The following is a 16,974-nucleotide window of genomic DNA, read 5'->3' as shown; positions in this document are numbered from 1 at the left end:
AACATCACACAGTGAAGATTCTCTTTGGATAGTTGGACCCGAGTTGATGAAAGACTGAGGACCCTCAGCATCCAGGGGAGCTGGCAGCACTCAGCACCTTTCAGCATTTAGGCTCCATTATCTACCAGGCACTAATCTACAAGGGAAGAAAGATCCTCAGCTTTGCCTCATGCATTCTGGACAGATGACAATTTAGGGAGGGGTTACTATTGGTATTATAAAGTGCTATTTATATTTTTGTTGTTTAGCTGTTCTACCATGTAACCACTGGTAGAAAAAAATTAAATTATTTCAGAACTCCAGATTATCCAACCACAAACTATTTCTTTGCTACCTATCTATATCCAATAAGGAAACTGAACCCTTACTATGAAAACGTGAAATATGACCTCAAGTGGTCTAGCTGTGCAAACATACACAGCACCAGTACAGTTTTCTATCAGAAGCATATATACATGAAAATAAATGCACAAACTATTCATCACTGAAATACCCCAGAGGAAAGCCCTAGCAATTCCCATTTCTGGCAAGCTACTTGAGAAGGGAAAAGAAGCGTTTCATTGCATTTGTTTACACTGATTTACCCCAGCATTTCAGTATTTCTGTACAGTTACTAGTTGATACTATACAGCTGTTCAAAATAATGGAAAAGTTAAGATGAAACCAAGGTATGCTACAGTAGGTCAAATAAAAAAACATTCAACTTTGCAAAAGTTTAGATTAAAATACAAACTTTCAGATTTTGAACCACCTTTCTTCCAAATTATATTATTTGCAGTGTCCCATGGGCTTTACTGTAAGGATTGCACAAGCAGATCTGTTCACAAATTAAGCACCTATAATTTGTACCTACTTTGAAGAAAGGACAAGATGGGCATGGAGGTTATTCTCCCTGGAACTGGCTGCTCTTTGAAGAGCAGAACTGTTAAACACAAATCTATTTGCTAAATCTGAAAAGTATGTATTAAAGATATATAACCAATATCTAATTAAGTAGCTAAAATTTTAATTAATATCTCTATGCAGAGTAGTAGAAGAGATTGCATTTCTTCTTTTAAATACAATAAACCCCCTATGAGGGCTAAGCCCTCTATTTAAAGTTATAGTTTTCATAACTTTGTCTACTTTGCACCTGCATTTTTAATTACTTGCACAGTTGAGTGTGTCTGAGCATCTTCAAAGCAAGTATCATTTTGTGTGAAATACACAGTACAAGTTGCACTATAGTAAGAACTGTAGAAAGTTACCAAACATGAAATACATGCAGAGTTAAAAATTGTCAGAAGGTAAGGGCAGTTTGGATACACAGAACAGTAAAGAAGTTTTTGGCTAAGAGATGAAGCGAAACAGAAATTCAATGAGGTGGAAAGAGAAATAGTTCCAGATGGCAATAAAGCCATTTCCTCTGTCACACCTGCCATGGTGTGACAAGGGAGGTCAGAGAAGCCAGCTCTGCTGGAACTAAGCCACAGGAGACAGAGTGGACAGAGATTGCTGGATTAAATAAATAGCTCCTGTTGGGAAGCCAAGCAAAAGCGGTTTCAAATTACTTCTTGTAGCAGATGGGCAAGTAACTGAAGGGCTTGAACTGTTTGATTTTTATGGCAGTATGAGGAACCAAACAGCTTCATTCTGTGCATGCTAGAAACATGTAATGGCAGGGGAAATTAATGGTGAATGCCACAGGAAACTGTATCACAAATATTTCTGAAAGGGTTGGAAATGACACATTAGCATGTGCAGGGCCAGTGAGAGACTGTTTTATGGATAAAAGCGACGTAAAAAGAAGCTCATCACCAAGGAAGATGACAGCTATCAAAAAAAAAAAGTTAGGAGAGTCAGTTATGAAGATCTTCATTCATTTTGTTGAACAGAAAATAAAGCATAAAGTACTTATTTCAGGTAGAACACCACTGAAAGAGTACAGGGTGCACTGGAGAAAGAAACAGTTCTTCCAGATATTTACGTGCATGCCAAAAGCTAAGTGGGCAACCTGCATTATAAGCTTATAAGTTTACCTGCATTATCAGTTTATGGTTCTAAGCAGAGCTAATTTTGTACAGAATCGGATCCTGGCAAGCAAAGCGGAGGTACTCTGTTGACCGCTAGTGGACAGATAAGGATGAAACAGGTCCCAAGTGCTTCCCAAAGACAATCACTCTTTCACTCTAAGAACATCCAATTTATCAGCTATTCAAGTTCAAAATTAAAGAGCTCCCTAATAACATTTAAACAGTGAAAATGTTGTGTATCTATGTAACCGACAAGGAAGTATTTTTAGCCATTTTTAAGATGAAAGAAGTTTCTGGTGGGGCTGAGAATGAGAAGTGTCCACCCAAGAAGTAATGACTTGAACATTTGCAAGGCATTACAATGAAAGACAAGAATTTAAAATATCATTTGAAACAAAGCTGTTATGTTACTTCAGCAGTGCTGTCATTCACAAAATGGCTAAAATATTCTAGCTACGATAACATGCATGCTTTTCCCAAGTCTCCCCATACCATCTTCCATCTCTTAATACATCTTTGACACTGACACACATCCTCCCTTTTTGTAAGCTAATTCTCTATGAGGTCTTGCTCTTTCTTTTCAAAGCATGATGATGGTGGAAGAGTGGGAAATACAAGTAGAAAGAGGCTCTAAGACTTGAAAAAGATGGGTAGTGTAAAAAAATTCCACCTGCCCGCAGCTTCTTATTTAAAATGAGCCAAATTTAGCTCTGCTGTGTCTAGTAATTGCTTTCTGGCCGATGGACAAAGAACTTTATAGGTCAAAATAGAAAAAAAATCCCATCTGAGAAACAAAAGAAGCCAGTCAGGTCCTGTGCATTCCTCATAAGGAACTACATTAAGCAAACACAGCTGCCAAGCTGGTATCACTGTGAAAATAATTTTCACTGAGAATTGTATTGCTCACAGTGAATCCTCAGACGACAAGAGCACATGCTGAGGCCAAAGGTTTCATCTGCTCAAAGAAAGTATAAATCCCTCATATGAAACAAAAGCCTGAAGAATCCCAACTGTCAAAATTATGCACTCGGGATATTTTGGGTCTCAAATTAATTCAGAAGATTTTAGCTACACTATATGAATGACAGACATGTCCCTAGCACACATCAGGATTGCTCATATGGCAGATCTTAGGCTAGCACCAATTTTGGTGGAGGGATTAGTTACTTGGGGAGGAAAATACTTTCTTTCATTGTAAATTATTCTTAAAGTCTTCTCAGAGGCTTGGGGAAAAGGCAACATTATTTGTATAAAAACTCAGACTGATAGAAAACTAGATACATATTTACAGATTGTCAATAAGATAAGGTTAATTGATCAGTAAGTGGGTCAATTCATAAGGAAATGCTGCCTACTGACATCTATTTTACTGCATTGCTCATGTCCTCAACCCAGATTAAGACGACAGCATTAATACAGCAGAATACATAGACTCTCTATACCTCACCTTCTATCCTCAATTTGGGGGCACAAAGATTTCCGTTCTATAAATGTACATTATCTACAAAAAACTATTTCTTATCCTGGTCAGAGAGGCATGGGCATTCAACAAAACTACACTTTACCAACTACCATAAGACACCCCCCCAAACAACAACAACAAAAAAAATCCACAATCCTCCACCTTTTTCTAAGCCAGACTGTTGTGACTTTAGCCACGCAGATCTTTTAACATAAGAGGCAGTTTACAAACGCTAGGAGACATACACCTTGGGCTGAAATCTTAAGCATATATCCTTTCATTGTTCTAATTGTCATAGCAATAGAAGATTAAATATGCGTGGTATTTTCTGGAAGCTAAGAGATTATTTTGTTTCCAAATAGCATATACTATTATTTGCCACTGGTATCCTTCACATGAGGAAAATCTGCCATTTGCAGTGCAAGAGAACATAGACAGACAGCACGATAAAAGAAGAAAACATCATGGTATAAGGAATGATCCTCGTATTTGGAAGAAATCCAAATGGAAAAGTTTCTGATTGACAAAGCTGGCAGAAGTTATATTAGAGACCTCTGCCTCATCTACTGGATTCCTGGTCTTCAGAAACCAAAAATACCTGGCTTGAACTGCAGAGAATGAAATGAGTGAACAAATCTGGCACTGACTATGGAAGCATAAGTGCTGATAAATAGTATAAATTTGTGCCTGCATAAGCTTAACAAATGATAAAAAAAAGATGTGCTCTATCATTTTTTTAAACATAATATGAACACTACCTTCAACAGTATTGTTTAAATACGATCATGACAGAATACTGTTTTTTGCTTCTCTCTCTGCAACAGCTAAAATATTACATGCATGTCTGTGCAAAGACAACACAGTGTATCATCTCAGTTCCAAGCACTCCTTCTAAACAATGAGAAATGTACTGATGATTTCTAATAAAACAACAACATTTTTTCCCTAATATACTGGAACATCCTCTGTATTGGATAAGTGATGATACATTAATTTGTAAAATTCATTCTAATATTTTCAAGCTAGTAGTTTGTTTTCTTCAACATTAGCATTGGACTGTTACTCAGGTTCTGGAATGGAATTCTATCCTGCTGAATTAAGTTCAAAAATCAGTATTCCTACTGCTGCAAGTGAAGTTTAAATCCTGCTGGGGAAAAAAAAAAGTTTACTGTTAACTTCTTTTCTTTTTTTCCTTTCTTTTTCTTACTAAATGTAAAGAAAATGCTATTTACAAGATATGACAGTAATTCTATGAATACATTAGTAACTAAATGTTAGTTTCCAAACCAGTTAAAAATTCACAAGTTAAAATTATGAAGATTTGACAAATGAGGCTTCAGATTCTACATATTCCTTACATTAACTACTTGGATAGTATTAATAGCTATTATTCACATATAGCATTAATGTTCAGCTGTGGTCATATGGGAAGAAACTTCCAAAGTTTCCAAAGTGATCTTCTCAAAACCAAGAAAAAGTCTCTAAAACAATACATTTAACCTGTAAAGGCCCAATGAATTGCAGACAGACTCATTTCTCATCATAGCCAATATTCTGTAAGAACATTCCACAGTTTGTGGGTTAATGAAAAGTTATTAACACCAAAAGCTTTTTACAGCTCCAACATGATTTGACATAACAGTTACAGATGCTGGATTCCTATGCCTTGGAGGGACACAATTTTATACAGGATATATTCAACCAATAGCAAAAAATAGGGTAGCAAGTAAAATACTAGACATAGCTTTTGTAAACTGTAAGAGACTAAGAAAGAGATGCATGATTTTAAAAGGCCACACCTATGTTTAAACAAAATTATAGAAGACACATTCTAGCAAATAGCTGTTGCAATTACATTGACTAAAAAAAAAATCTTTACCTAATGATATAAAAATTGCTGTAACACAAGCAGCTGCTACACAAAACTTGTAAGAAGTGAATATTTCTCATAAAGAGCTTAAGAGACATTACAGCCTCAGCATCTCTGAAACCTCATTCCTGTTAGATATCTCAGAGGGGACAGGATGCTGGTAAAGAAGTCTTGCAAAATGAGGTGCTCCCTCAATCCATGGATCATCCAAAACAATTAATGTTTTGGATTCTGACGTATTTTCCCTAAGTCTACAGTTATAATTAATATCTTACTGAAAAAAATGCAGTGGGGGAAAGAAAGAGTTCACAGTCAGAGCACTGTGACCTGCCAGTTCTTATCTTACTTAAATTAGCATTGAGATCAAATGTTTTCTGAAGGCAACAAGAAATGAAGTTGCACACTGGTGCAGTCTATCTACCCTCATGACAGCTGGCAGCTCTGCATCCTTCCCCGGTTTCACCCCGAGCTCAGATTTTCAGACCTGACCTCGTGACACAAGTTTATGAGGAACGTGGTATTTTGCTCATACATGAGGTCCAGTAAATGTATTATTTTGCCAGTAAAGCGGTATAGGAACATGTTATTTTTCCACACAGATAACAGATCCAGCCTGTGCACTCTGCCAACCATCGCCTCCAAGTTCGTTACAGTTTGGGGCTGCAAGAACCGCGTCCTGCAGGCACCTCTCTATGGCATCTGCCCCGCTCGCTCATATTTGAGGCAGCGCACGGGAACACGATAAAATATTTCAAGAGGAGAGCCACAGCAGCACAGCCCGGGGCGCGCTGCCTCCTCAGCGGTCTGGCCGGGGACGAGCGGCATGAAGAAAGTAAAACCCGTTAAACACTTCGCTTTCCTCTCCCCTGGCGCATCCTAGCCCACGGGAGGAGCGGTCCCGGCGCAGCCAGGAAGAGCAGGGGCGAGAGTCGGCCCCGCAGCAGGGAGTGGGGACGGGCATGGGCGCCCTACCTGGGATGGCCAGGTTGGTGAGCGGGGTGCGGTGGATGCTGCTGGGCAGAGCTGCCATCCAGTCGGCGAACCACAACTCGTTCTTCCCTTGCGACGAAGCCATGCCACCACCGTATCCCTGCCGCCCTCCCGCCGCCGCTCAGCTCCAGCTCGCCCAGCCCCGCCCCGCGGGAGGGCACGCACGCCCCGCCTCCCCGAGCCCTGGCGAGCAGAGCCCGGGAGCTGTCCCCCAGCCGCTTCCCTGTGGTGCGGGGCTAGGGTCCTGAGACCTCTCAGGGCTGCTACCGGTGCCGCCCTGTCCCCTCTCAGCGGTACGCTGGTGGGGCTGGACGGCATCAACGTGTTTGGGAGGGCGAACCTGCCCTAAACAACAGACGGGGTTTGGGGGGAAGGAGCAGGGTCAAGGCCCAGGGCCCTGGGCAGGAGCCACATCTGCACCAACCCCTCTCAAGTGCCAACATGCACCTCTCCAGCCGGCCAGCTCAGCCGCATTGCCATCCCGCCAGTCAGGTGCAGGCAGCCCACCTGAGAGCTCGGCCACTGCCACAAAGCTGGAGCCGATAAGGCATCTGCTCCTGGGATGGCATTTAGGGGCATTGGCTGGCTTTTGTTCCTCTGCATAGCCCTGTGACTTTGCAATAACCTCCCTGACTGTCATGGTTTAACCCCAGCCAGCAACTAAACACCACGCAGCCGCTGACTCACTCCCCCCCACCCAGTGAGTTTTATTTCTCATTACCCTACTCTGGTTTGATTGGCAATAAATTAAGTTAATTTTCCCCAAGTTGAGTCTGGTTTGCCCGTGACAGTAATTGGTTGAGTGATTTCTCCCTGTCCTTATCTCAACCCATGAGCCCTTTGTTATATTTTCTCTCCCCTGTCCAGCTGAGGAGGGGGAGTGATAGAGTGGCTTTGGTAGGCACCTGGCGTCCAGCCAGGGTTAACCCACCACAAGCACCTACATATGGTCGTAGTCTAACAAAGAGGATTTCAGCACCTGCTTTTTGGATTCTAGGCTTAACTAGCATAATTTTAAGCGCCAGGTTAAATCTGAAGATTTTTAAGTAACCTTTTGTTTTAACAAGATTCTTTCTGGACTGAAGTGTGGTGAGATACAGTTCTATGTAAATCAACAGATTTATGCAAGTGTACATATATAAGCATATCAAAATCTGACAATACATATTTACGAATGGAAGAAAATGTATATTGATTCAAGGCATAAGTATTTTGTTGAAAATCTCTGTGTGGAAATGATACAGCATATTCAGCCACAGCTAAATTGTTAAAGATAGATAGACTGATAATGTCTCCTCACTGTTATGTTAAGCATATGCCATCTGAAAAACAGGAGCATTGATGTGTTATTCCACTAGCCATATGAAGTGAAAAAGCCAGCAAAACTCGGTCCCATTTTTAGAATTTAAATTTTGGAAGAATTTTCCACTGCTGAAAGAGAAGCGGCAGCGGGACATTTGTGAATGGTCTGGATGATAGCTTGAATCACACATAGACTGAGGAGACACAGTGGGTAAAATCCTCGCCCCTTTGAAGTCGATGGGAGGCTTGGTGCCGAATGCAAGAGAGCCAGCCTTCACGAGCGCTGTTTTGGCTTTCCCTGGGATGTAGCAAGTTTTGCAAGTCACAATGTTGGCTAAACCACCACAGTTTTAATGGAAAGAGAAGGAAAAGCAGGAGCTACTTTTTCCATTCCAAATGAGAATCAGAAATACAAACTGATCTTCTGTATTGTTCTTCTTCCCTGGAAACAAACTTGGGATTCCAGGTTGAAAATTTTCTTAACCTGTGTGGAGACAGATATCCTTAATCACCCAAACTAAAGGCATCCCAGAGGGCAAATGAAGTACTTAGAAACCCTACTGCCTCCAGGAAAAGCAAAGCCATTTTGAGAAATGCCTTTCATGCATGCACACTTGAAGTTGTAAGTCCATCTGGGACATGGTGCATCACCCGCACTAGAGGGATTGCAACACTAAGAGAAGAATATCTATTAGTTACCACCTTAACTCTGTTCTCCAATACTTCTCACTATAAAATCTAGAAATTCTCTTTATTGGGAGAAGCTGTTTGAGCAACTTTCAGCAAGTTAGAGAAGTTCAGCTGAGATTGAAGTGCCACCTTCTTTCTGCTGCATGGAGAGGAGCTGTAGGACAATGAAGAAGAATAATTAATAAAAATATGAGAGCAAAGGATTTCAGAAGTTGTGTGTGTGCCAGCAGTAGATAAATGGTTTTCTGACTAAGGAATAATACCTTCGGGAAAAAAAAATCCTCACAGAAGTACATTGGAATAATCTGAATGTCCTTTTACTGTACATCCAGTCCTTGAAAAAAGGAAGTCTTTATAGATATAGAAGGAACTTCTAGCATTTCATGTACACACAATTAATAAAGAAAATATTTAAAAATATAAGTATGAAAAGGTAATGAATCTCTGCTAAAACTGCCTGTGTCTGTGAGAGATAAGAAGGCAGGAGAAAGGAGAAAGAACAGTAATTTCAATTAAATTATCCTTTTAATCCACTTAGAGCACAGCACCTACAAAACACCTTGCAACAGTTAGGCAGATGCTCTGGAAGTACTATGTACTACCCTGACCCTCACTGTTTCCTTACTTTTCCCTCTCTTTGCAATTCACTTTCTTTACTATAGTAGTAAATTCTTCAGCTCAGGTGTTTTTCACAGTTGACATGCTAATAGGCACCTCTACTCACTAATGCAATACAAATTAACAACCTGAAGGAATAGTTAGCATACTAGTATTCAGGTGTTTAAATGTGCATGTGAAATCCTGGGCAGGTTTTTGCTTTGGTGTTTCTACCGCTTGCCTCAGTGGCTCCCGCAGCTCTGAAGTCCCCTGTGGTGGGGAAAGCTGCAGGACCTGCCACCTGCCTGACCCTCCACCAGACACCACCAGTACCAGCCGCTTGTGCCATCAGCCTTGCCCTGCATCAGAGGGAAGGAATTGCTAGGAAAGTTTTATATTGTTTGATATTTTTGTTTTGCCTAAAGGAAGGTCAAGCCTAGAAGGCCCATCTCTGTTTCCTGAATTTTGAAGGCAAAACTTCTCAGAAGGATAAATGGTGGGCATTTAAGCTGGAGTCTTTAAAAATTCATAAGAGGGAATAAATATTGTTGCTGGTGCTTTGTCTGGTAAAGCTTGGGAAGTTTAAGACACTTATCTTAAAAGTTATGAGGAGTGCCTAGGGACAGGGAGAGGTTCTTCCTTTATTGGTTATACAAATCAAAATAAATAAATGAGAAGTAAAGAAATAATTATGAGACCTGTCAATCAGAGCCAATACTATTAATGGACTCTAAATGTTTAGGTACCTCCAAATCTCTTAATACCTCTCAAAAGTAAAATTTCCAAGGGTTTGTTTCCCTGTAGTGATGAACTTTGTCTCCAACACATAGATTTGGTATGCTGTGCTGATTAGGGTCTTACATGGATTTTGCAAATGATCAAAGATGAGAAAGTTTGTCGTCTTTAAAAAAGGGAAAAATAACATACACTGCACATTGTGAAGTTGTGTTTATAAAAAGGGAGCTATTTGCACTCTGCTTTCACAAAGGGAAAAGAATAATTCAGAGCAGAGGATCCCCAACTCTTCCTGCTGCTCTGAGGGACAAGCAGCAGCAATAGGTCCATCCGACCAGCCTTCGCGCTTGCACCTCTTCCCAGTTTCCTCTTGGGAAAGAAGCCTAAGGAAAGCTGGGATAGACTGAGAAATGTGTTCACAGATTCTCTGTTGTTCCCCAAATATATTTTCTTAGCTAACTCTTTAACAAGCATTTTGTCAAGGATAACTGAAGTATGCATCTGTGATTCTTCATTAGCTTGACAAATTCAATTCATTTATGGTCTTTCTGAAGGAAAAAGTAACTTCTCAAGCCCAATTTTCACTTTTACAGTTGTATTGGGTTTGTGTGGCAAGGTTTTGGTAGCGGGGGGGGTGTTACAGGGGTGGCTTCAGTGAGAAGCTGCTAGAAGCTTCCCCTATGTCCGACAGGGCCAATGCCAGCCGGCTCTAAGACAGACCCGCCGCTGGCCAAGGCCGAGCCAATCAGTGGTAGCGCCTCTGTGATAACATATTTAAGGAGGAAAACAAAGTTGCAGTGTGGGAGCAGCTCGGAACACCTGGCATTTGAATCAAGAGCGAACGTTAGAACTTGTTGTGCTGCATGTTTGCCAAGCCTCTGAAGAACTAGTTTTACAAGGTCAGGTCGGAGGACTGCCTGGTGTGTGCCTGGGAAGATGTGGCTGAAGACAGTCACGAGTATGTGTGTGGAGCGTGTGTTTATCTTTAAGTGTCCTGAGGACTGGCAAACATCCCAGCTGGGCCAGATATGCGCTCCTGTTTTAGTAAGATAAAAATATGCTGTAAGAGACAATAAAGAGGTCTTTTTGCCATTGCTTCGGAACCATCTCATTGTCATCCTGAGTGCCTCTCTCATCACCGCATTTTTGGTGCCCCGCGTGAGGCTCCAGGGGAGTGCAGAAAGCTCAGAGGAACTTTCCGGCGACCCGCAACCCGACGGGTGAGTAATTGTGGCCACAATTCCTTAAAAATAAGGAACAGTAGCATCTGTTGAACGGAAAAGCTACGGGGTTGTGTAGAATAGCACGATGGGACAAGCTGTATCACAAGAGCATCATTTATACTTAAAGGTTTTGCAACAAATAGTTCATACAGCGGGATATAAGCTTACTGAAAAGCAACTAGAACAGTTATTGCTCTTGGTAAAAGAACATTGTACTTGGTTTCCGCAGAACAGTACCTTTGATATAACGCTTTGGGAAAGAGTGGGGGAGCACTTGCAAACAAGAAAGGAGCTAGGGCTTGCAATTCCTGATTCAGCTATTATAACGTGGAAATTCCTTTTTGCCGCTTTACAACCGTTAAAGGCTTCTGAGACTGATGCGGAACAAAAACCTGAGGCTGATGGTGATAATAATCATAATTCTGATGATATTATTCCATCGGCTCCAGTGGACCCCAAACAAGAACCAGATTTATATCCCCCCATTACCTCCACCACCGCCCACACCACCACCGTTAAGGCACACACCCCGCTGGCAGGCAGGCAGGCAGCGGGCAGGCAGCACGGGCTCCGTGGGGTTGCCGGCCCCCACCACCGCATACAGGTCCCCACCGCCCCGCTGCCGCTTCCCATGGCCTCTGCGCCCACCTCGCCGCTGCTGCCGCCGTCCCCCCACACACCCCGACCACCCGGTACTCCCCCTCCAGGGTTTGCAGAACTTAGAACCTGGCTTTGCTGCACTGCCTGTATCTCTTTCTCCTGCTAATCCCTCTAACTCTATGCCCCTGTCTAATCCTGTGGCTCCTGCCTTATAGCGGTGCAGGGAAGAGGCTATGTCACAAGGAGGTCTTGCTACTTTCGCTTTCCCTGTAATATTTCACCAAAATCAAAACCCTGTTCACGATGGCTTGTCTTATCAGGTTTTTAAAGAATTAAGAAAGTCCATACAGGAAAATGGTTTACAGAGCACGTCTTTCTGAAAGAAATTAATGACAGAGAGTTGTTTGATTTGCTTTTTCAAATTCAGTCTTTGATTTCCCATCGAAAACATCCCTTATTTATTGTTCACATTCGATCTCATACCACTTTACCAGGACCCTTGACAAAAGGTAATGCAATAGCAGATTCATTGACCGTAGCTGTATTACAATTTGATTATGTGAGAGCATCTCATTCCTTTTTTCACCAAAATGCTGCTGGCTTGAGCAAACAATTTAAGATTTCTTTATCTCAAGCCAAGGACATTATTCGCTCTTGCCCTGATTGTCAGCGACTGACACCACACAGTTTTCCCGGTGGTGTTACACCTCGAGGCCTACAAGCTAATGAAATATGGCAAACAGATGTTACCCATGTAAATTCTTTTGGCCGTCTTAAGTATGTACATGTATCTGTAGATACCTTTTCTGGAGCACTGTGTGCGTCTGCACACACAGGGGAGAAAGTAAAAGATATTAAAAAACATTGGACCCGTTGTTTTGCAATTCTCGGGGTTCCTAAAACGATAAAAACAGACAACGGGCCTGGTTACACCGCTAAAAGCACACAATTGTTTCTGCAACAATGGGGTATAGCTCATGTCACAGGGCTACCCTATAACCCACAAGGACAAGGTGTAATTGAACGCAGCCATGCGACCTTAAAAAATATGCTGTTAAAACAAAAAAGGGGGAATATGAGCCCACAGGAACAATTAGACAATGCAATTTATACCTTAAATTTTTTAAATGTGAATTCTCAACAATCTGTCACACCCATGGAAAAGCATTACTCTGGTGAACAGGGGAAGTTTACAGAACGACCAAAAGTATTATATCGAGATCCATTAGTAAGTAACTCATGGCTTGGTCCTATTGAGCTAATAACTTGGGGAAGAGGGTATGCATGTGTTCTTCTACTAGCAGGACCCAGGTGGCTGCCCGCTCGTCATGTCAAACCCTATCATGAGCTGGCGAAACCACTCGGACAACCCAATCCTGCAGATGAAGACTCTGAATTTGAAAGAGGAGAAACGAATGAGGAGGAAGCGGCACATCGAGAATGAAAAAGCTATCACATGGGGAGATTTGAAGAGAATGCAGCAACAAGCTAGCGTGATGATGCAACGTGTAGGAGCGGTTCCTACTCCAAAGAACACCTTTTGTAGCATACCTGGCAATAGTGGCCAGCAACAGTATTGTAAGAATTCTGATCCTTTTTCTTTACATAGTCACCATGGCTCAGGCGCAACATTTTTATTGGGCCCATGTTACTGACCCTCCCTCGTTTAGGCCAGTAACATGGTGGGATTCAGAGATTCCTGTCTCTAGTAATGACACAAAATGGACGGGAGGGGTATGGTTACCACCTCCTGGCCCACTAGAAGAAAAGAAAGGATGGATCCGTGTCAATGACACACATACTTATTCCCTGAAATGGTCTGAGGGAGGATTGTCTGGGCCAGTATTACAAGCTCAGTATAATAATAATACTGGACCTTTTTTCATGAAGTCATGGGTGATAGGTATGCCATTTATAAAATGACAAATAGCTCATGGTGATTATCAAAAGAACGATTCCTTGTATAGTTTGAACCTGACACAGAATCACAAAGATTTGGTGATGATATGTACCTTATGTTTTTGTAGCAGCTCAGTCTGTAGATATTGCTTTACGTAACCATGCTTTTGAATCTAATCTGAGTCAACCTTGGTATTTTAGCTGTTTTACTCATAAGAATATATCTGAACTAAATCTTACAGTAATCGTGCCAATGCGACGTTGTGCTGAATTGTGGATCCCTGTAAATATGACCAGATCGTGGGCAGGGGAATCAGGATTAAGTCAATTATCAAGGCTTTTAAAGCGGACAAATAGTCGCCCAAAACGATTTATAGGGTGGCTCATTGCCTTTATAATATCAGCTATCATTATTGCAGCTACTGCCGCCGTTGCTACCACGGCGCTTGCGAAATCCGTTCAGACTGCTCACACAGTAGCTAATGTATTAGAAAATGTTACAGCTGAAATGAATACCCAGGTACAAATTGATCAACAAATACTAGCACGATTGGACGCTTTGGAAGCAGTGGTAATTTGGCTTGGAGTTTATTGAGTTTGTGTGGCAAGGTTTTGGTAGCGGGGGGTTACAGGGGTGGCTTCTGTGGGGGCTGCTGGAGGCTTCCCCTGTGTCTGATGGAGCCAACGCTGGCCAGCTCTAAGACAGACCCGCCGCCAGCCAAAGCCGAGCCAATCAGTGATAGTGGTAGCACCTCTGTATACAAAAAACCAAAACCAAAAACAAACAAAAAAAAAAAGGGGAGAGAAAGGGAGAGGGAAAAAAAAGAAAAAAAAAAGCTGGACAGAGGGAAGAGAAAAGGGGTTGCGGGACACACAGAAACGGCAGCCGTAGAGAGGAGTGAGAACATGTGAGAGAAACAACCCTGCAGACACCAAGGTCAGTGAAGAAGGAGGGGGAGGAGGTGCTCCAGGTGCCAGAGCAGAGATTTCCCTGCAGCCCACGGTGAAGACCATGGTGAGGCAGGCTGTCCCCCTGCAGCCCAGGGAGGTCCACAGTGGAGCAGATATCCACCTGCAGCCCAGGGAGGACCCCACGCCGGAGCAGGTGGGTGCCTCAAGGAGGCTGTGACCCCGTGGGAAGCCCGCACCGGAGCAGGTTCCTGGCAGGACCTGTGGATATGTGGAGAGAGAAGCCCACAGAGCGGGTTTTCTGGCAGGACTTGTGACCCTGCGGGGGACCCACGCTGGAACGGTATGCTCCTGAAGGACTGCACGCCATGAAAGGGACCCATGCTGGAGAAGTTCGTGGAGGACTGTCTCCCATGGGAGAGATCCCACGCTGGAGTAGGGGAAGAGTGTGATGAGTGCTGCCACTGAGGAGGATGAAGCAGCAGAGATAACGTGTGATGAACTGACTGCAAACCCCATTTCCCATCGCCCTGTCCAGCTGAGGAGGGAGTGATAGGATAGCTTTGGTGGGCGCCTGGTGTCCAGCCAGGATCAACCCATCACATAGAGATAGACAAAGTGTGTTACAAAATAGAATGAAATTACATTGTGATTGGGAATTTCAAAAACAAGGGCTCTAACTCACTCATTTACAAGGGAATGAAAGTGTATGAGATTGGAATTAGGTGAAGGCGCATTTGCTACTAATATTGCAGGAGAGATCTAAGATCTTGCACAGATATTACAAGATCAAATGGGAAATATACAAAATTAGCAGAATAAGGTGTTTTTTGAAGAATTGTCTAATAGTATTAAATGATTAAAACCAAAAACATGGTTTGAAGGTTTAAATCTGTGTATCCAAATTTATATTGCTATTGGAGGGTTATTAATCATTTGTGTGTTTGCAGCAATCAGAATCATCTGAGGAGCAGTACAAGGATTGCGTCGGTTTGAAGCTAGAGTCCTCGCTGCCTTCCTCATGAATCTGATGTTCCTAAACAAAAAAGGGGGAGATGTGGGAGCAGCTCGGAACACCTGGCATTTGTTTTCAAGAGTGACCGCTAGAATTTGTTGTGCTGTATGTTTGCCAAGCCTTTGAAGAACTAGTTTTACAAGGTCAGGTTGGAGGATGGCCTTGTGTAGGCCTGGGAAGATGTGGCTGAAGACAGTCACAAGTATGTCTATGGAATGTTTTTATCTTTAACTGTTCTGAGGACTGGCAAACATCCCAGCTGGGCCAGATATGCGCTCCTGTGTTAGTAGTATTGGCTGTATGCTGTTAGTTCTTTCTAGATCTTTGTTGAAACATATATAAGTTGGATTCTTTTGTGAAATAAAAGGAATCTTGTACCAATAGCTTGAGCGCTTAATTCAGTCGCCACACATATCCATTTAGTGTATGCTGGCTTTGGCTGGGATAGAGTTAAATTTCTTCATAATAGCTTGTATGGGGCTATGTTTTGGATTTGTGCTGAAAATAGTGTTGATACATAGCCGGGACAGCTGACCCCAACTGACCAACGAGATATTCCATACCATATGACATCATGATCAGCATATAAAGCTGGGGGAAGGAGGAGGAAGGGGGAACAGGTTCGGAGTTATGGCATTTGTCTTCCCTAGCAACCGTTACATGTGATGGAGCCCTGCTTTCCTGGAGATTGCTAAACATCTGCCTGCCAATGGGAAGTAGTGAATTAATTCCTTATTTTGCTTTGCTTACGCGTGCAGCTTTCGCTTTACCTATTAAACTGTTTTTATCTCAACCCACGAGTTTACTCACTTTTACCCTTCCAAATCTCTCCCCCATCCCACTGCAGGGGGAGTGAGCAACCGGCTGTGTGGTGCTTAGTTGCGAACTGGAGTTAAACCACAACAAGTGTAATGTAGATAAGTATTATCTTCACTTCCTACAGTCAGAAACAGGTTAGGCAATTTGTTCAAGGTCACAGAGACCCAGTGACTAGGCACACAGAGAATATAGAGAATGCTACCATAAAAATAATCAAACCAAAATTGATTTCTTCACCATCTGAAATAACAATGTTAACTTGAAAAAGTCCAAGTTAATTTTCTACATTTAAACTGGCATAAGTGAAGTCTAACACTTCACTAGTGAGGAAAAAAGCTAATCATTTTTCTGAGGCTTTTTCCCTCCCCTAAGAAACAAACTGGGACTTTTCTTATTGAAAGAGTCTGTCCCATCATTAGCAGAGCAGGAAATCACTTTTTAAAAATACTATTTTGGGTTTGCGTGGCGCGGTTTTTGGTAGCAGGGGATGGGCTGCAGGGGTGGCTCCTGTGAGAAACTGCTAGAAGCTCCCCTGGCTCCAAGTCAGACGCGCCTCTGGCCAAGGCTGACCCAATCAGTGACGGTGGTGGCACCTCTGGGAGAACAGATTTAAGAAGGGGAACCTGCAGCGGGGGAGGAGATTGGAATGTGAGAAGAACACCTATGCAGATTACCAAGGTCAGGGAAGAAGGAGGGGGAGGAGGTGCACCGGAGGAGGGGATGCCCCTGCAGCCCGTGGTGAGACGGCAGGCTGTCCCCCTGCAGCCCATGGAGGTGAACAGTGGAGCAGATGCCCACTTGCAGCCTGTGGAGGACCCCATGCTGGAGCAGGTGGATGCCCCTGAAGATGG

General features: G+C 42.7%; 1 protein-coding gene across 1 annotated transcript in view; it reads left to right on the top strand.

The window, feature by feature from the left end:
- LOC128136028 (uncharacterized) overlaps nucleotides 1–6,683 on the top strand; it is a 28,175-nt gene extending 21,492 nt beyond the window's left edge. The window contains exons 2-3 of the mRNA XM_052775120.1: nucleotides 6,225–6,428; nucleotides 6,575–6,683. Of these exons, the coding sequence (XP_052631080.1) occupies nucleotides 6,225–6,428; nucleotides 6,575–6,683 (313 nt within the window). The remainder of the gene's footprint in view (nucleotides 1–6,224; nucleotides 6,429–6,574) is intronic.
- The last annotated feature ends 10,291 nt before the right edge of the window (nucleotides 6,684–16,974 follow it).

Source organism: Harpia harpyja, chromosome W (genome assembly GCF_026419915.1).
Source record: "Harpia harpyja isolate bHarHar1 chromosome W, bHarHar1 primary haplotype, whole genome shotgun sequence".
NCBI classification, from domain to species: Eukaryota; Metazoa; Chordata; class Aves; order Accipitriformes; family Accipitridae; genus Harpia; species Harpia harpyja.
The sequence above is the reverse complement of the archived record's forward strand: the minus strand, read 5'-3'. Positions and strand labels throughout refer to the sequence as shown.